Source organism: Brachionichthys hirsutus, chromosome 19, assembly GCF_040956055.1.
Source record: "Brachionichthys hirsutus isolate HB-005 chromosome 19, CSIRO-AGI_Bhir_v1, whole genome shotgun sequence".
Taxonomy (NCBI): domain Eukaryota; kingdom Metazoa; phylum Chordata; class Actinopteri; order Lophiiformes; family Brachionichthyidae; genus Brachionichthys; species Brachionichthys hirsutus.
The window spans coordinates 11,401,413-11,421,654 of record NC_090915.1 but is presented as its reverse complement, the minus strand read 5'-3'; the positions used below and the strand labels follow the sequence as shown (position 1 = coordinate 11,421,654).

At 45.8% G+C, this 20,242-nt stretch overlaps 3 protein-coding genes and 1 non-coding gene across 5 annotated transcripts in view; 2 read left to right on the top strand and 2 right to left on the bottom strand.

Moving 5' to 3' along the window:
- Positions 1 to 970: 970 nt before the first annotated feature.
- trnag-ucc (transfer RNA glycine (anticodon UCC)) lies at positions 971 to 1,042 on the bottom strand. The gene has a single exon. It is a non-coding gene; the product is annotated as a tRNA-Gly (tRNA).
- A 1,424-nt stretch (positions 1,043 to 2,466) lies between these two features.
- tmem203 (transmembrane protein 203) lies at positions 2,467 to 3,849 on the bottom strand. Of its 2 annotated transcripts, none has more exons than XM_068753282.1 (2): positions 3,820 to 3,849; positions 2,467 to 3,340 (listed from the first exon to the last, which is right to left on the bottom strand). In XM_068753282.1, exon 2 carries the CDS (start codon positions 3,097 to 3,099, stop codon positions 2,683 to 2,685), a length of 417 nt encoding a protein of 138 aa, XP_068609383.1. In that variant the 5' UTR covers positions 3,100 to 3,340; positions 3,820 to 3,849; the 3' UTR covers positions 2,467 to 2,682. The 2 variants fall into 2 exon arrangements, with proteins under 2 accessions (XP_068609383.1, XP_068609381.1); XM_068753280.1 differs by having other exon boundaries at positions 3,678 to 3,833.
- A 268-nt stretch (positions 3,850 to 4,117) lies between these two features.
- alad (aminolevulinate dehydratase) lies at positions 4,118 to 8,061 on the top strand. The gene is made up of 12 exons (XM_068752800.1): positions 4,118 to 4,203; positions 5,013 to 5,138; positions 5,328 to 5,378; positions 5,776 to 5,872; positions 6,020 to 6,155; positions 6,233 to 6,316; positions 6,434 to 6,522; positions 6,836 to 6,891; positions 7,127 to 7,214; positions 7,293 to 7,379; positions 7,460 to 7,589; positions 7,737 to 8,061. The coding sequence occupies exons 2-12, from the start codon at positions 5,020 to 5,022 to the stop codon at positions 7,793 to 7,795; spliced, it is 996 nt and encodes a 331-aa protein (XP_068608901.1). The 5' UTR covers positions 4,118 to 4,203; positions 5,013 to 5,019; the 3' UTR covers positions 7,796 to 8,061.
- Positions 8,062 to 9,540: 1,479 nt separating this feature from the next.
- npr2 (natriuretic peptide receptor 2) overlaps positions 9,541 to 20,242 on the top strand; it is a 41,186-nt gene continuing 30,484 nt past the window's right edge. Inside the window, exons 1-5 of the mRNA XM_068752649.1 lie at positions 9,541 to 10,243; positions 15,429 to 15,610; positions 16,458 to 16,571; positions 16,833 to 16,968; positions 17,880 to 17,974. Coding sequence (XP_068608750.1) covers positions 9,547 to 10,243; positions 15,429 to 15,610; positions 16,458 to 16,571; positions 16,833 to 16,968; positions 17,880 to 17,974 — 1,224 coding nt within the window. The 5' untranslated portion in view covers positions 9,541 to 9,546. The remainder of the gene's footprint in view (positions 10,244 to 15,428; positions 15,611 to 16,457; positions 16,572 to 16,832; positions 16,969 to 17,879; positions 17,975 to 20,242) is intronic.

Here is a 20,242-nt window from a genome sequence, read left to right as displayed (position 1 = left end):
CGATCCCGCCTGACTTTATTTTTTAGGAGGGGTAACACCTTTTTGATTATAACCATAATCACACTTTGATACTTGTTAAATAAGGTTTATCTAGCATTTAAAAAATACAAGTTATTATTGCTAACAGTATGAACTATTGTTTTTGTCTCTAACATTGCTAAATATGGCACTAACATTTTAGAATTTTCCAATATTTTCCATCAATTTTCGTCATTTTCCCTTCCAATTAGTCGATATTGACCCTATAATCAATGTTTCGCAGTGGAGACATAACATCCTTGGGGTGTTTTGGCTGGGCTCAGATAAACAGGGAACGTCCAGGGCGGAAATTCATTCAGCATTTCCCGGTGCCACCTGTCGATAATCCGGCTGAAGTAAACACATGATCCGAGAAGCAGCCGAATGCAGCGAATCATCACGAAGAGGCCTGTTCAAGGGCACTTCAGGAGACTATACTTCATGAAACATGTATCCCCTGATCACAATCATGTTTCAGTATTCCAGAGAAATAGATCAAAACCTGCTGCTCCTTCTAAGAAGAAAGTAATTAAAAATAAAAACACAACTACCAGAGCATGTGCGAATCCTCCTGAGAATTTCAGAGCCGACTTCATATTTAACTCTGGTCCTTGCTTGGGGCTAGAATAACAAATTAAATTCTCTTGATATTGTCAGTCATACATGCAACAATATAAAAATATATTTCAAAGAAACCTAAGAGAAAAAGGCCTGCAGGATCCGAAGTGTCATTTTCGCACTTTTCCGAGTTCACGAGAAAACAGGAGCAGCAGAATTCTTTAAAAATAATTAATCAAAAGAGTAATAAATATTTATCCACATTTAATCGAGGAAGTGTTAGTATTTGGTGCTTACAAACAAAAATATCGTCGCTAAATTTCGCCACGGATAGGGTTGTGTCGCCCCCCGGTGGACACTGACAGTAGGCTCCGAAATCCAAAGGGAAAAGACTTGCGTTGGCCGGGAATCGAACCCGGGTCAACTGCTTGGAAGGCAGCTATGCTTACCACTATACCACCAACGCTACACAAGCGAACGGTGGTTTACTACTAACTACTTTATGAAGTTATAAAGATTACATACATTATTGACCAGGAATTACCTCTGCCAAAAATACAAGCAGTCCACACACATGGTATGGTAAACAAAGATTTAATACATCTTGTATAAATAAACAGCAATATCTTGGGGAAACGTGTCCACTTATTTAAAATCACATTACGCGATACATCAGGTTGAGGAGGGGACAACATTCCCAGCAGCAAGCATCAAACACAAGGAAATAAACCTTATTAAATGGTTTTGGCGAGCAATGCCTCCCTCTGCAGCTAGCCATGAGGCTTGTTTGCTCATTGCATTTGTTCTGAAACAGTTCCTTACCCCCCCTCACAAGTTCTATGACATTTTATATTTGTGTGCACGTCTATTGGAACATAACTCTAATACATTTTTCCCCTTGTGGCTCGTTCTCTATGATGCACTGTATTGCACAATACAAAAAGGAATACCATGTCCCATGTATTGTATTACTCTGACTATTTAAATCACTCAAATTTAAAATGCCATAAAATCTGGGGGAGACGGAGCCAAGAACTGCTGAACAAACAGCCATTCACGGATATGTCCATCTCAAAAACACAAAACTGTGAAGACGGATGCTTCCTGGAACCAGTTTGGTGCATTTGAGACATTGTTTTGTTGAATCAGGAAACATCGCCCCTCTAACCATTGCCACCAAGTAATTTAGAATAACACTGGACTTCAGCAGTAACGTCTCAGTGCTTTGTAAGCGTATATACGGTGTGTAGACAAAAACACCAATCCAGAAATGATCAATTACAGGATGCTGCAGGAGTCCCACAGGTGACTTTTAGAACGAAGCAATACCAAATCCTCTTAAAATGAATTCTTAATTAACCCTCGTGCCACCCTTGGAGACTTTTATCCATTTCAGAAAACTCACTCACAGGAAATCAAACGTGGATTTTTGGTGGGGCGGGGTCATTCTGGGTGAAATGTCAAAGTCTCAACTTTGACTGTGTAACAAACGTTACACTCTCTATGATCTGGTTTGGTAAGTGGGCTAATTTTGAAGATCCCAACTCTCACCACAAAAATCCAAAATTTGATCCTGTAATGCATTTTTATCTTATCCATGACTCTTTAGTACCCAGATGTGATAAAAATGGCTTGGAAGGGGTTAAAATCCTGAAATCCATGTCAAAAGTTCAACACCACGAGTCACCTGAAAGATTCTGAGAACAGGAGCGACGTGGCGCAGCTGGTTGGGCGGGCAGTAGCTTCACCGCCACCGAGTATGGAGCGAATGAATAAAGCGCAACGTAAAGCGCCTTTGGGTGCCCAGAAAAGCGCTAAATAAAACAGCGACATTTAAATCTGACCAAATGGCAGGTGGGCATGTTATCTTCCTGAAGGGCAACACAAGGGTTAAGCGAGTCGTAAAATATATTTTTATTTTAAAACTATAAGAAAAGAAAAATGATAGACAACTGGATTCTTGTGCATGAAAAACAACTGCTGGCCACAACAAAGGAGACCACAAGACAAAAGCAAGATGACATCATTGTTATGCCGGCTGATTCTCGGAGCTCCTCGTCCTTTCCCGTCGTAAGCGCAGCGCGAGCAACAATCACCGACCGCTTCTCAGTTCACACGACAAGCTCGTATCATCAGCAGCTGCAGCAAGATGAAGAGCGGCGAGACGATGAGGCCGAACAGCAGGTCTCTGGCTTGCTCCTGCTCGGCCAGCTTCTGGCACAGCAGCACCTCGCACACCAGCTTCAGGCTGAGCACGGTCAGCACCCAGAGCAGCCGCAGCACCGCCAGGCGCTTCTCGTTCTCCTGGTAGAGGCGGATGGACACAATGGCCGTGAAGTAGGTGCTCAGGCCGTCGGCGGCAAAAAGTGGGGCGAAAACTAGCCACCAGCTCAGCGTGGGGGCGAACATGTCAGCTCGCAGCGCAACTAGCATGCTGAAGATCAGCAAAGCGAGAAGGTGGAGGAAGAGTTCAAAGGTGGCAAAGCCGAGCCACTGGACGAGCTCCCTCAGGGAGAACAGCATCGTGACCAGATCAGGGGCCTCAGCCAGGGATGGATGACGGTGGATAGCAACCCTGGTCCGGGCTAAAACGGCTCCAGTTTGTTGGTGGGAAGTTACTGATTATGCAGCAGCAAGACCATAAAGTCAAAGGTCAAAGGGATCAGCTGTGGGGTTTTCATTCGTGGCTACATCTTCAAATCCACTTTGAGGACGGCCTGGGGAGCTGCAGAAGGTGCTCCCAGTCTCAGCGCCTCTGGACAGCCTTGCATGTGTATGATAAAGAAAATGCAACTTTAGAGTAATTAATCACGATGAGTAATATCTGGCAGCACAGAGGATCGATTTAGCATACAGCCCGACGCCGTGGGAGCAGGGTCCCGGTCGCAACCCGTTTCAGAAGGAGGCTAGCGAAGACGGCAGTGATTCCCAGCTAAACACAAGTTCTATTGAATTGTCAGTCGAGTATTAGCATCAATAACCTAAATTAGAGGCCTGCTGATACCGGTAAGCGGTGACATCATACAATATTTACGTCACGCAGATCTACAATTACAAGAGACACGTTTACGCCAAGAACCTTTAGCACGAAGCTAGCTTACCAGAGACGTGACACAGCATTTCACGCAAGTAACGGAATGTAACATCGTTTTTTTTTGTGATCACTTTTTACTTAATAACCGATAATTGTTTTCTTCTGCTCGTATTTGGACGATAGAACGCCAGCACTGAAGGCTAACAAACCGCTAGCATTGTGGCTGAGATGACTTCCTTTATCCGCTTCCTGTCTGAAAGCCGTCGCGAGAACAGCAAACGGGTTGTACGGGTTTATTTCTATAGAGTATCGTTTTTTGTGCAAAATGATTTTTATTTTTTTCCAAGTAGCATTCACGTGCATATGCTAGAGTTGAATAACAAGAAACACAGTCCACCATTTACATATAATTACAAGTTGGATATACAAAATTGGTGTTTCCTCGTGTAGTTCAGACTCCAGTCCGTAGGTGGCGGTAGCGCACCGTAATGTCGCAATAAGTATAAAGAATAAACCTGCTTCGCGTGAGGGACATTCTGACTGAGGACTTCAGGAGTACACTGAGTGTACTACTCTGAGTAAACTGGGTGCGGGTAAGTACACGAACCGTATTTATATATTCTGAAGATTATATTCACGAAGAGCTAACGAAGAATCGACGGACTTCAGAGATTCTTCTGAAGTTTAGTTAACTCTTCGTTTGCGCTTCGTCATTTCCCTCGACCTGAATACTGAGATCAGACGAGATGACGTTGTTTCTTTAGCATTACTACTAAACCTTTTGTTCGTTTCGGAAAGGCAATATTAGTTGTAAAGTTAGCACGAATGCTTAATTTCATCACTGCCAGTATAAAAAAATGCAAATGTACTTTATCTATTTAAGTATCACGTGGGCAGACTGGTTTAAATATAACATAACACTACGAGTGTAATGCATACAAAATACACACGCTGATTTGTCGTCCGGTTGTAGTTTCGTGTTTTCTGCTTTGCATTGAATGAGAAATAAAAATTATCAAATCATTGCGCTTCATTGAAACAAAAATAAATAAGTGAATCAGTATTTTGTAAATCCAGATATTTGTAAAAAACAAAACGCACAATGAGAAGTAATGCTTTAACACTTAATCAGTAAATATGGATGCTGACATGCACCCAGCTTCATTCTGTCCTGAACATGCTCTACGTTTATTATTCATTGATTATTCATGCAGGACGAATGTCGTGTGTTTTCCCATCACACGCGTGCAGAAGCTTCTCACCAGCGAGGGGGGGGGCGGCGGCCTCGGGCTGTTTAGAGAAGCCGCTTCACGCGTGCTTGGCCAGTTTTAACGCTGACCGCGCTTGGATGAAGATCTGAGCGCGGCTTCCTGTCCCATCACCGATGTCGTCTCTGCCTCAGGGAGAAGATGCAGACGCCGGCGGAGTCCATTCTCCACGGCGGCTATTTCCACCCGACGCTCCGATTCTGGCAGACTTGCTCTGCTGACTTGCGAGCTGACAATCTCATCTACCCGATCTTTGTCACGTAAGTGATATCTCTTTTGTGTCAAATTACAGTCGCATGAAAGGGCAGGGGAAGAGCAATGCAGGAGGTGTGATGATGTCACAGAGTTCAGGTGTCTCAGGACGACCACGAGAAATGCAATATCGGCCATTTTATTTTTGATGCGAAGCTGAGATCGACTTGGTCTCTAATCTTGTCCCTCTCCTGCAGAGACAGTGCCGATGCGGTGGAGCCAATCAGCAGCCTGCCAGGACAGGCCAGGTAAGAGCCCGTCATCGCCATCCCATAAACTACACGGTGGCGAGGGAGCAATGGAGCGTATCGCTGACTTAACTCCTTTCTCTTCAGTTGGCAAGAGTGACTGTAAGTGTGTATTTAGAAGCAGCGGTGGAACCCACTGTGGGTGTTGTCCTCAGATAACAGGGGGGGGCGGGGTGGACCTGGACCTGGACCTGGACCTGGACGGAGATAAGAAGCGAGTCCGTTAGGCTTCTGTTCCAGAGCTCTGGGACTGATCTGCGCTCGGCTTCTGAAGCCCCTCGTTTAAATGTCTCTGTTTACCTTTATTCTTCATCAGAACGCTCCTTTTTCTGCGTTTCTTCTGCGTGTCCTGAACGGCCACTTCAGGCGACGTTCCTCCGTGTCTTCCTTGCATTAGGTACGGGGTGAACGCGCTGGAGCGCACGCTGAGGCCGCTAGTGGAGGACGGCTTGAGATGCGTGCTGATATTTGGCGTTCCTTCCAAAATGGAAAAGGTAGATTAGAACTCAAACGTGGACGGAGACACGTCAACCCGAAAGACTAATGGGACAGCAGGGGGGGCTGTTAGCCAGTCCCCTTCTGCTCTGTGGAACCAGATCCATGTCTGTAGTCGTAGAACGTGTCTTTCCCCCCCCCCCCAGGATGACACGGGGTCCGGTGCCGACGCAGACGAGACGCCGGCTGTCCTGGCGGTGAAGAAGATCCGGTCTTTGTTCCCGGAGCTGCTGGTGGCGTGCGACGTCTGCTTGTGTCCCTACACGTCACACGGACACTGCGGTCGGTTCCATGTCGCTTCAAAGAGCTTTAAAGGGACAAAAGGATTCAGATTTTATTGTCTGATATTTCCCCTTTAGGTATCCTGAACGAGGACGGGACTCTGAACAACGACGCCAGCTGCCTCCGCCTGGCCGAGGTGGCGCTGGCCTACGCTCGGGCCGGTTTGTTCTTTATGAAAGAAGCGCTTATTTTAATTACATTTTTCAACATCAACGGGGGCAAATGAGCTTTTTCAGACGTTCCGTAGGGAACTCTAATGCCGTGGTCTCGCCGTGCAGGCTGTCACATCATCGCTCCCTCTGACATGATGGATGGAAGGGTCCGAGCCATAAAACAAGCGCTGACATCCAACGGCCTGGGAAACAAGGCGAGGCACAAAAGACGCCCGCCCAGCTTTTGGCTGCAAACGTCATTGTGGTGTTCATCGCGAGATCTCATTGGTTCCTGCCGAACAGGAAATGCATGCAACATGGGATTTAAAAAAATGGGCGGGTGAATTTCCTGAAGCAGCTGTTGCACCTTTCGCCTAAATAGCTGTGCATTAATAAGCGTGGTTCTGTGGTATTTAGAACAGGATTGTGCGCGTGTGTGTGTGTGCGTGTGTGCGTGTGTGTGTGTGTGTGTGTGTGTGTGTGTGTGCGTGAGATTAAGCGCACACTCATTGTCTTTTGTCTCTGCAGGCTTCAGTGCTGAGCTACAGTGCAAAGTTTGCCTCTTGCTATTACGGCCCCTTCAGGTGAGCAGGTTCTGCGTTGCTTGGTTACCGTCATTTCACTTCGTAGAACATTAGAAATAAAACCATATTACAAAACTTGTCCATCTTCTGATTTAAAAAAACAACAAAAGAAACCTCCAAATTCGATATTTAGTTTAGCGGAAACCTTCTCGGCTGAGAGGAATGACGTCGTTGCTGCGTGAAACCTGCAGCAGCGAAGGCTTCGTTAAAGCGCGCCCCGTGTTTGCACTCACAGAGATGCTGCGCAGTCCAAACCCGCGTTCGGCGACCGGCGCTGCTATCAGCTGCCCCCCGGAGCCAGAGGCCTCGCCCTCCGAGCCGTGGTGAGTCGCTTTCCGCCGGTTTCCGGTTTCAGCTTTCGGGGGCCGCCGTGAGGTCTCACCGTTGTTCGTCGGGCGCAGGAGCGAGACGTGAGGGAAGGCGCCGACATGCTGATGGTGAAGCCGGGCCTGCCGTACCTGGACATCGTGAGAGAGGTCAAAGACAAGGTCTGTGGCTGAAGAACGTCGAGAGAAGTCCAGAAGCAGCAGCTGATCAGTGATCAATGGCGTCCGTGTCGTCCCTCCAGTTCCCCTCGCACCCCCTGGCTGTGTACAACGTGTCGGGGGAGTTTGCCATGATGTGGCACGGAGCGCAGGCCGGAGCCTTTGACCTGAGGGCAGCGGTGATGGAGGCCATGACCGCCTTCCGCCGGGCAGGTGAGAGGAAAACCGCTCCGGTGATGACCCAGAAGGGATCCGGGGGGGGGGGCTGCTTTAGTTTATGTTGGAATGCAACAAGTACAAATCCGGCTCGCGATGTGATCTGATCGATCGCTGACGGTTCTCTCGTGTTCTGGGACGCAGGCGCTGACATCATCATCACCTACTTCACGCCGCAGCTGCTCAGCTGGCTGAAGGCGTGAAGGAGAACCGCTCCAGCAAAGAGGGCGTCGGCTCGAGCAGCTCAGAAGCAGCACGGAGGGACGTCAAACGTATGGAGGACGTGTTTCTGTTCAAGCTTTTGACGCTGAGGATGTAAAACCTGTCCGACGGTCTTGTCGGGTTTCCCAGATGGAATTTGTTTCCTGCGTGTTGCTGGGATTAGAATTATATGAAAACAATCATTTTCTTCTAAATCATGTGATTTACAGAATGCATGTCTGAATGAATAAATCATTCCTACAGAAATACAAGCGGAGCGCTTCCATCCCACTCTTCATTGTGTGTGTGTGTGTGTGTGTGTGTGTGTGTGCGCGCACTGACAGATGACGCAGCACTGCAGCCTGTTAAAAACCTTTTAGCCTCTTGTGTGTTGAAACAACGGCCGAGTGTCTGAGGAAATGTTCAAGCTGTCGCTGCTCGACGTTTTCCAAAGAAAGATCTACTTTGTATCAGATTTAAGGAGAAGAAGTCCAAACGGCTGCCGGATTCCTGATAATGGACTCGGAGTTATTCCCAGAGAGAAGCTCTGAACTCAAGTCTGACGGATTTAGTCGATGTGACCTATTTGGCTTCCCTGCATTCAGAGACGGACTAAGAATAAAAACACTTGTACAAGTAGAACTTTTCAAAAATTAGGACATTCTCCATTTTCATTTTTCAATGAATCCAACTGTCTCCTTTGTATTTTATGAAACAAACGGACTCTAAACTAAAATCAAATGCGCCAAACTCCGAACTCGTTCATAATCTTTGGTGGAGGAGGATTTTATAAGCTGTTGAAGGTGCTCTTGAATAAGTGGCTGATCTGCAAACGTCCTGCAGAAACGCGGTCTTTAGCATCCGTCCACCGGGACTGATCGGGCTGCAGCGATCACGTTTCTCCATGACGACATGAGAATCCACTCCGGACATGTTTGAAGATGGGGAAAATTATTTTATGACAAAATGTAAGATTTAGTTAGAGAAATAAATTCGAATTGGGTGGATTATAAAGACTGAATCAGTGAACTAACATTAAGGGAAGCTTGAAACTGAACAGCAACAAAGTATCGGAGTTTTTGCTTTCCACGCTGCGCTCTCCGCAGTGTCCAGCAGGGGGCGACTCACGTCCGCTGAGAGAAGTTAGTTCATAAATAAAAAACGACGCTCAAATATTTTCAGGTTTAACGTCGCGCTTTGCGCTCCGGTTGGGGTGAACTTGTTCCACATGCTTCTGTTTCTGGAGAGAAAATGATGACTAAACTATGACTGTCGTTCGAAATGGAAAGTAATTAAAAATATAATCTAAATAGTATTTAAAACGGGAAGTTGTGTTAAAGTAATAAAGTAATAACCATTTTAACGTCAGCGGTCAGCAGATGAATGGAAAGGGGCTTATCTTGGAGGGGGCGCCCCCCCCCCCCCCGCGCGTCACAGAGGGCTGCTCTGGTGGAGCGAAGTCATCTGGATGGATGCGATCAGTCAGAGACGGATCAGTGAGAGGAGCGCGTCGCGCCGGGAAGGAAAGGAACTTCAGTGGACGTGGATTTACGCAGCGGGGACGCGGGCGCATGACGCACGGCACAGCCGGACAGGCGGAACGGGACGATGCCGTCACCGACTTTCTGTGACTTTTGAGAGTGAAGGGAAGGAAGCGGCGCGTAAGGACGGACACTTATGGTGAGGCGTCAGGGCGCCACGGCCGTGCGTGTCTCTCCTGTCCCCAGCGGCGCGCTCTCATCCGGGACGCGACATGGGGCGCGGCGGCGCGCTGGGGTGCGTCCTGCTCGCGGCGCTGTCCTGCTGCCTCCCCCCCGGCTGCACAGGTAACATCACGGTGGCGGTGATGCTCCCAGACAATCACCACAAGTACCCGTGGGCTCTGCCGCGCGTCTTCCCCGCCATCCTCATGGCGCACGAGGACCTCCACGGGAAACACGGGCTCCTGCGCGGCCGCTCCATCCATATCCTGAACTACAGCACCGAGGATCCAGCCGCGGGCTCGTGCGCAGAGAGCCGCGCGCAAGTGGTGGCCGTGGACGCGAAGCTTTACATGCGCCCGGACGCGTTCTTCGGCCCCGGGTGCGTGTACCCGCTCGCGTCCGTGGGGCGGTTCGCGTCCCACTGGAAGCTCCCGCTGATCACCGCCGGAGGGCCCGCGTACGGCTTCGACAAGAGGGAGGAATACCGGACGATCGTGCGCAGCGGCCCGTCCACCACCAAGCTGGGGGACTTCGCCAACGTCCTGCACACGCACTTCAACTGGACGTCCCGCGCCGTGGTGATCTTCCACGACCTGCGCCAGGACGACCGGCCGCACTACTTCCTCTCGGAGGGCATCTACCTGAACCTGAAGGACGAGATGAACATCACGGTGGAGGCGCAGCCGTACGAGGACGACTCCAAGTACGACAGAGAGCTGATCGCCTTCATGAAGGAGCGAGGGAGAAGTAAGTCCTCCAGGTCTGCGGGTCTCTGCGTCCTTTACGCACGGCCAGATTTAGGCATGTGACGTTCAACCTAAAGCAAAATGCGTAAAGTGGTTATGTGTTAGTTAACACCTGGAGCAGATCACCAGCTGCTCTAAACACAAGGAGAGGAACGTTTCCTCCAGATGGATGCTGAACTATTGAACTCAATGAAATAGCTTTAGCTCCTCAGATGGAACAGTTGGATGATGATGAATATATTTATTAGATAGAATGTTAGAGTACAAGTACAGCCACACAGTAGCATGTATTACAGTACAAGTACAGTCACACAGTAGCATGTATTACAGTACAAGTACAGTCACACAGTAGTATGTATTACAGTACAAATAAAGTCACACAGTAGTATGTATTACAGTACAAATAAAGTCACACAGTAGCATGTATTACAGTACAAGTACAGTCACACAGTAGCATGTATTACAGTACAAGTACAGTCACACAGTAGTATGTATTACAGTACAAGTACAGTCACACAGTAGCATGTATTACAGTACAAGTACAGTCACACAGTAGCATGTATTACAGTACAAGTACAGTCACACAGTAGCATGTATTACAGTACAAGTACAGTCACACAGTAGCATGTATTACAGGGCATCGAGGAGACCCTCAAGGGTTTTCATTTGGGACATTATTGTGGAAAACGTCTGGTAACTATCTAAAGAGGTCAAACTGAAGTTGGGATAGGTGCAGGGAGAAGGGAGTCATTTCAGAGGAATGTCAAGGCTGTGGGCAGGGGGGGGGGGGGGGGGCGAGGGAGGGGGGGAGAGGGGGGGAGAGAGAGAACACACATGGTGTGTGGGGTAGGTGTAGGTGTGTGTCCTGCAGCATCTGTGTGAGACAGGAATGAGGGACGCTGTCCTGCAGCATCTGTTTGAGACAAATGAGGGACGCTGTCCTGCAGCATCTGTTTGAGACAAATGAGGGACGCTGTCCTGCAGCATCTGTCTGAGACAGAAATGAGGGACGCTGTCCTGCAGACAGTGTCTGTAAACTGTGATACCTTGTGGAAAATGTCGGCACTAGTTTTCTTGCAACGTTCGATGAAACTCGTTTCAATCGTTTGACTTGATAAATAAATCCAGATTTTAGAAGGTCTGTGTAAATTTAATTTATTATAACTCAAAGTGTAGGACTTGCGACTCGACTTGAGACTTGTCAGTCTTGACTCGGGACTTGACGACAATGACTTCCTCCCACCTCTGATAATATGTGATCTTTAATTGAAAAAGAAACGAGTTGTGGAAAATCTGCAACCGGCAATGAAAGGAAAATTGACCTACAATGTTGAATTTTTCCTGTCGGCTTCGGCACGCTTCTATTTTCTGTATCGCTCTTTGGAAAGAGCGTCAAGAATCTGATCCTGATAGACGAGAGTTTGTGAGCGTGTTGTAAAATATTTATCTCTCAATGCTGTTTGGGAACTTTTGGGTGGAATAGCTTTTGGAACATGCTTGAACATCTCAGAGGCAGTAACATTTTATTACTACAGTATACTTCTGTTTCTGGCACTGTGAGATTCAAATCTTCTAATTAGTTGTTATGGGAACCATTTAAAAACCATTAAAAACCATGGAAAGGTCATGAAAGGGCGTTGCAGAAGATGCAAAGGTGGAGAGTGCACGCTGCCAAACATTCCCCCTGTCCAGATGAATTATGGAGCGCCACAGCAAACTGGAGGTCAGGGGGGCTAACGGTCTCGCCGGGGCCCGTTAGCTCCCTTCTCTTCCAGAAGATAACCTCCGGCCTTTTGGCTCCATCATGTCACCTGAAGGGGTTCAAACTCCAAGTGGCTGAGCCAAGGCGGGAATGAAAGGAGCGGCTTTTAACAGGAAGCTACGCCTCATCGGAGCTTTGCCCGCTGGCCCAGCGATCACTGCCACCATCACCTCCAATTCCCAGAATTCCTCATTCTGGAAAACACAATCACGTGCCTTTGGTTCTGCTTCCGTTCATCAGTATTTCTCCTTTGTGAATCTCTCTGACAAACGGTCAAACTGCATTTTGTATATTCAGATTTTACATTTGTAAAATTTGTTGGTTTTTTTTGGATAGATTTATTAATTGCAAATGAGCCAGAAGTCCTTCACTTCACTTCACAGCTTTGCTTCGAGTCTACAGGTCTGAGAAACGGCAATGCGGCATAGCAGCATGCTTTCAGTAACCATGGCTACATGCTTCCGCTATCACACCTCAGTTAGGATCCTTGTGTTCATTTTCATTTACCGAAGGCTAAAGTGTCACGTCGGAACGCAGGGACCTTGATCTCCATAAATTCAGTCTGTGCACAAAATACAGACTTTAAATATGCCCTGGGAACTTGTGACAAGACATCGGGCTGCCCTTTCCCCTGCTTGTTTTAGTAATTTAATATAAAGAAATGGGGTCAATCTCAAAAACAGATTTTTAAAAGTTCAATAAAGTAACACAGCAAGAGGAAAAGCTGTTCCCCTGAGGGAATAAAAAAAAAATAATTCCATGTGTAAAGGTCTGAACAGCAACTAGAACACCGCCTACGTGTCTGCTCTGCGTTCGTGCATGCGGTCTAATATGAATATATTTTATTGCACTACCCTGTGACACTCTGGCATTGATGCAACGCGGGGGGGGGGCTTTGTGTCGCCCAGCGGCGAGCGGCAGCGCCTCTTCACCATGAAGCCCAGGTTGCACCGCTGTGCAGCAGAGTGTTTGAGAAGCTGCACGGTGCTTTCATGGATTCCGCTCAAACTGCCCCAGACGGATCATAGCGTGAAGGAAAGGACAAAGACCAGGATGACGGGCCTCTATGTGAGAGCTTTACGGGCAGGACCGGTTTCATGATCGGAAATCCACCATCATCCCACCCGGAAGGCGTCAGCGTGTTGCTTTTGGATTCTGCCCCAATTCACCAATCAAACAGTAACGATTTTAAACGTGCCCGAATAAGAATCGCACACAGGCTAAACGGTCTTAACAAGTCCATTTTGCTTGTTTGACCACTCCCCCCCCCCCCCCCATTTTTTATTTTTTTTTGTAGATACCTTCAGTAGTTTCTGTGCAGTCAGAATCCTGGCTCCATCCTTCTATCAAGACTCACAGCAGATGTGAAAGGAACAGATGGATGGAGATCTGGTCTGTAGCTTCTGGCTCTACTGCTACTTAAAACCAACCAACCAACCATCCAACTAGTGAAAACATGACCCTGAACAATCATATGGAAGCCAGCTTCAGTAGCAGATACATTCCATTTCCTGTGAGTCCTTCACAATAAAGGCCTGCTGGTGTTTCACCAGGTGAATGCTTGTATTGTGAAGCGACGGCAGTAGTGAATATTTCCCGCTCTGGTGCGGCTGAAGGAGAGTGAACAGTTAACTGATATCAATATCAGTGAAAATAGATCATCTGGATTCTCGCTCTCACCGCAGAGACAAGCGTGGCAGGTTATGTCACACACAAATAACAATTCCAACCTTAAATCGTGTAAGAATAATAAACACGGAATAAAGATGCCTGCCAGCCAATCGGAAAAAGGATTCTTGTTAGTAATGTTGTCAAGATTCAGCATCGATGTATTTGTTTGTGTTTTTATACGACTCAGGACTGCACAATGCGTTGTGATTTAATATCCAGCTCAGGATGCAGCGGTATTTTATCAAAAGATAAATTCTGCATCGTGGATGGACCCGACACAAATCATGGTCCGTGTTTGGCTCGCAGGATATTATTCTCATGAGTTCATTAGATTATATCCATAGCTTTGTTCCCTTGCACTGCTATTGATGATGAAATGCTCACGGAGCTCGACATCCCTCATCAATAGCTACTTTATTATAGGTGAGATTTAATGATACAAAATAAAATGTTTGGGAGTTTTAATCTACAGTCAGATCAGGCTCAAGTGAGAGAAAATGAAACTTTTCAATTTTCAAAAAAGAAAAATATTCTCAGTGGTTCTTGACGTTTCTTTTGCCTCACCGTATAGAAACGAGTCATTTCAGCCACTCTAACGACTATCTCACCTCGTTTGGTGGCACAAAGATGAGGCTTTAGTGTATGAAATAATTCACCCAACTGAAGACCGGCTTTAGGACCGACATTAGGACCAGTTATAAAAGAAGGAGCTTTGCTCTTCTGCAGAGATTTGAGCAGGAGCAGATCGGATCCTGCTCCTGGAAACAATCTGGAACCGCTCGTATACCAAACAAGTCATTTTTGTTTTTGTATCACGTAAAGCCTCAGCAGGTCCAGGAGCTCTACGTCCGCTACGCAGACATTATGCTGGCGAGCTCATTTATTTTGGTAATTAAGTTTACGTGTTGTTTTTAACTCAATTTAACTCTATGCATCCCAAAATATAATAATGCATTCCACCTGGTTTTGTGGAATTCCATCTAGTGTTTTTTTTTGAATGATGATACCAACAAATACAAAGCGGGTATCCGCCCCATCGTGCTGCCCCTGTGATCTATAAGGGCATCACTAAATGGGTGCTGTTCAGTGCTGTCCTGGGCCGCTGCTCTTCCTCTTACTGGAGGCAGGCTCCTCTCTTCAGTCGTGCCAGACTGAGGCGTCCTCTGAACCTGAACCCTTTATCGTCGAACTGATTCATGTTTGCGTGTGCTGCGGAAGACGGTGTGAAACACTGATCCGGGTTTGAATTGGACATATGAGCATGATGATGCATGATGCACTGCAGACGGTTTACATGCACGTGCAGCCCTACATGTGGCATTTATTCACCGATGCGTTGTTTTGAATGTACATAATCAGCTGAGGCTCCCTGTTTAAACTAGAAATAAACAGGCTGCTAAAAAACAGATGTAAACACACACGCAAAAAGAATACCAGTGCATTGTTTCAAGTCCTGTGGTGTCAATACGGTCTCCAATTTTTCCATGGAGACTACGTGACGTGTCTTCCAAGGGTTTTGCTGCAAAACAAATCTCCATCCATTAACCCTTTCATCTAATATTGAGATCTAAAAGTCATGTTTATCTAAAAAAAAAGAAAAAATGGAACACAGATCAACTTGACTTTGTGATTTTCTGTTTGAGGATACAAAATAATGCAGAGATTTGCACGTGACGCTTCAATCCAGAGACTCTCCCAACAAGAAAAGCGATATTTGACACTAAAACACACCTTCTCTTCCTCTTGCCTGCAGTTGTCTACATCTGCGGTCCGCTGGACACCTTCCTGAACATCATGAAACTGTTCCAAAGTGAGATCCAGGACCCGGAAAACTACGCCATCTTCTATCTGGACGTGTACGCTGAGAGCTTGACGGATCACAAACCGTGGCAGAACGCAGACGCAGATTGGGCCGATCCCATCGCGGCCTTTAAGGTGCGGCGAACACGGAACACGACGTACATATGCAGTGTGGAACTTCCATTTCAACCATTTAAAAGAATCAGGCGCTGGATGCATGTACTGGCTCAGTATTCACAAGCTCAGTTTAAAGGACTTTTCATCTGCCTGTTGTGCTGTTGTATTATACACCTGCCAGGGTCTCAGCCAATGAGCTGCAGAGCTGCTGCTTGAAAGCCACTCTTGCACTCTTTTGTGCTTGTTTCATGTCTTTTTTTTATTTTAATATACATGAAACATCACAGTTCTGGGACGTCTATTGCAGCAAACCAGAGTCCGGAGAAGCTTTTATGATAATGACATATAGGAGAGAAGCTTATATCGTTGTTTTCGGGCCAATGGCTGGCCTAGAACCCCCTCAGTGCGTTCAAACACTTAAGAGAGACAAATGCTGGCATGACATTAATGCACGAGATGTATTTTCACAGGACAAATAAGTGCTCTGACACACAGGACAGCGAGCAGAGATGCGCCAGCAGGCTGATTTATCTTCCTAAATGTCACACTGCTTCTCTACAATTCTCTTTTATCAGTGTTCACAAAGTTTGGAAGGGGAACGGCTCACGGAATACAAATTGGGCCTAATACTCAATTCAATATAGCAATTCACGTCAAACTTGGAAAATGTTTAAAATATAATGGAAAACATCCGGAGAATTAGGATTTTACCATTTGTCGGACTTAAAGTTGTTTTCGTGTCGAGCCTCATTCCTCATAGGCTGCGTGCCGACGCAACTCTACAAGCAAAAAAGACTCTTGACTCTTTTTTTGCTATTTGACATTCCTCATATGCACCATTCTTCACATGCATGTGTTCCTCCAGTCTGTTTTCATCATAACGTACCGGCCTCCTGACAATCCTGAGTACAAAGACTTCCAGAGGAGACTCCATGCCAAAGCTCAGAGGGACTTTGGGGTCCATTTGGAGCCGTCACTGGTGAGCTGTCGCCGTGAACGCCTCGTGTTCTCAGCAGCCTCTTTAATCTTTCATAGGTTGTTCCATGCAGAAGGACCCCCCCCCCCCCACGGTGTTCTGCCATTGCCAGCAGTTAATGATGAATGATATTGACAGTGACGCTCGTGATTAATACGTTTTCTTCCGCTTTTATTCCATCATTACGGTTCAGCGTTGCACATGTGTTGCACTGATTCTTTCGGCTGCTGCTGCTTCTAATGTTCTTTTTCGCTCCTGCTGCAGATGGACTACATCGCTGGCAGCTTCTACGACGGTTTCGTGCTTTACGCCAAGGCTTTGGAGGAGACGTTGGCGGAGGGCGGAGCCCAGAACGATGGCATCGGCATCACGACGAGGACGCAGAACCAAAGATTCTGGGGTGAGTGAACGTGTCGAAGATCAGCTCCATAAATCAGAATAGAGTTTATATAAATACGCAGAAGTCTGCACCGTCTCAGCGTTCCTCAGTGGACTTGCATCAGGACCATGCGACTGTTAAAAAAACAAAGACCCTGCCTGTACAGTTATCACACAACAGTCCGGTTAATGGTCCAGGTGCGGGTGCTCAACACGTCCTTCTGGCTGCGCTCACCTCGCCCTGGGAGGAGGAGAACAATGGGGAGTCTGTTGCTGCAGCTTAAACGGATTGATGAGGGAGATTTCGCTCAGCGCGATTTTGAAAATAATCACAGTGCTTCGGTGTCGACTTAAAGATCACATCTTATACGCTTTTTCCACAAGTTAATGCAGTTCCCAGAAACTTATAGAAAAATCTGTGACGGTCTTTGGTCAAAATAGCAAACAGATGCTGCAGGACATTTCTGTCTCAAACAGCTCTGCAGAAAAGCAACGCAAGCGAAACTAGGTTTGAGACTAAGGTGCACGCGTGCTCGCAATGAATGTGCATGCATGTGCATGCATGTGCACGCACATCTTGTGTATGTTCCCCCCTCTGTGACATCACAGGAGAGATTTTGTCCAGACGCGTTTCAGTCGGAGATTACAGAACTACGCAAAACATGCAGGATTCAATTGATGGTTTATTTTGCTGTTTTTGGGTTGGTCGTGACCAAAAACCACCAAAATAGTGTAGAAACATGGGGAAAGTGAGTTTGAATGAGTTTGAAAAATGAGCGTGCATAAAATCTGCAAAGCAAAATCTACACAGTGGGAGGCAAGCAGCTCGGGTTTATGATGTCTCTAAAGAGCTCTCTCGAGTTTGTAATAAGGGTCTCATTACATGACATGACGCCCTCTGGAGTCTGGAACAGTCCTTTCATGTGTTCTCAGGAGTGACAGGACTCGTCACCACAGACCACAAAAATGCCAGGAATATAGACGTGAACCTGTGGGCGATGACCGATCAGGAGACAGGAGAGTATGGGGTAAGTGCTGCTTTTCGTCACTGGGATTTCTGGGATTGTGATTGTTAAAGCCACCAGAAAGACAATATATTTAATGACTTCACTTAACTACCGTCATTGGCTTCTGGCATATTCCTATTCTGAATTTACTGTTGTCGGGATGTATCGTCGTCTAAATGAAAAGAGCGAGTAACGGACGGAGGTTAGCGACTTCGTCGGGATAAATAGCCGAATCTTTGAATGATATTCTGCATTCAACGTTTTTGAAGGCAGAATAGCAAAATTCAGAATATATGTCATCATTTTAAATTCACAAATTATGTCACGGGATTAAAATAATCTGAGATTTAATGATGGACTTGAACCTGTCCGATAGAGGCACCAAACTCTAAGGGCTGTGAGGCAGCGTGAGGAACCAGTGTTTGTGTCCACCTGTGCTAATAATAGTGCTGCTCACTGGCTTCCTCTTCTCCTCATTTCTTGTTATTGTTCTATTGCTGGTTAGATGATAAAAAAATAAGAACAAAATAATCATAATTACAGCCCCAATTAACAACCCACAAAATAAAAGCATCTTTTGTTTATTTAACAGAAGTCAGAATTCCCACATTTTAAACATCATATCAGCATAAAGAGTCTTGAATGGAGGTTCAGTGTCCAGCCTGAACAGATGCTCTATATAGCAACATAATATTGCTCTGCTATCAAACTGTGTTTCATCATCATCATCATCATCATCATCATCATCATCGTAATGATGTTTGGTGGAGGATCTGCCTTTGTTAGCCTCTCATTTGATTATTAAGTCATTGACAAGATCATTTTCACCGAATGAACAGGGCTGATGAGGAAATGAGGAATATCTTTTTTTTTTATTGTCGTTTTTCCACAAAGCTTTTCATGTGTGGTAAAATCTGTAATATTTTACTGCTCCTAATGAATTTGATGAATTTAATCAAAGTAATATATATATATATTTGGACTGGACTTTGAATATAAAGGTTATAACTATCTGGGAGATGTCCAGGGTCCTCGCTCCTCTAATGATAAGATGCATAGAACCTCAGCTTGTCCTCGCAGAGCGATGAAAACATTCGTCCATGTTGTGCTCTGGAAACCCTGCGGTGAACTCTCCAGTGTGTCTTTCTTCTCTGATTTGGCTAGATTTAACTTCAGCAAGAATTTCGTAGCAGTCCTCAGAGACTGTCAAATGTGATTTCCTGATGTCATCTGTGGCTTCTAATTGGTCGCTTCATATGGCGATGGAGCCGAGTAGCAAGCGGCTTGGCTTGGAAACATCTCAGATCGGTTTCAGCTTTTTGCCGGCTGAATGTAATAAAGAACTTTATTTTCAACGTAAAAATTTCCCTCCATCAAAATGACGTTAAATGAATTCATATCTTTTGTTTGTCGTCATCGTGTCTTTTTTTTACCTTCCAGAAGTTTCTCTACTTTTTCTCTTTTAATATTCAAATGACGAGACAGCTGGTGTTTGGCAAAATTACAGAAAAGAAAAGCAGAATATTGTGTTGATATCCTAGATATTGTAAGTAGCCGTTCAAAATAAGCCAGTCAGCACTCGTCACAACTTGATGCCTGTACGGATCCACTTTGTTGTCTGACTTTAGCACTCTAAATGAACATTTTCTGGATTAAAATCTTTATTTTTATTTGCATTTTCTATTGTATTATGAGATTATTGAGGTATTTGCAGCATTTATGTCTCAGGAAAGATCTTTTTCCATGAAAATAATCCAGATATGTTGCATCTAAAATATTTGTGTTAAATTATTTACATCTGTAATTGAGCGGATGTAATGTGTCTAGCTCAGAGTAAAATATCATCGTGTCTTCCATATTTACTATTCCTGACTCTCTGTGGTTCATGATCAATCATTCACGCTGTCAGGCCACTTTCTTTTCCTGTTATTTTTCTATTATGAGGTGAACCAACATGCGCAGGCCTGTTCAGCCTTGCTGGAGGTCTCTTCTCCACTCACTGACATTCCAGTCATACATTTATAACTTATATAGAAGTGGGTTTTTATGCTATCTATCCTATTAGCTAGGGTTGCCAACTTGAGAATGAAGAAATAAGGGGAGGGGGGTATTGCAAAATGTAACACATTCATATTTTAAAATGGACTTTAATGACGCCTGAATGTAGAAACACGTTTCTACATTAGCTCCATTAGCTTGAGCGCTTCACATTTAGCAACATATCCTGTTTTTAAAACCTTTTTTATTGCAATATAAATCAAAAGCTAATCACCTCTGGGGTGTGATACG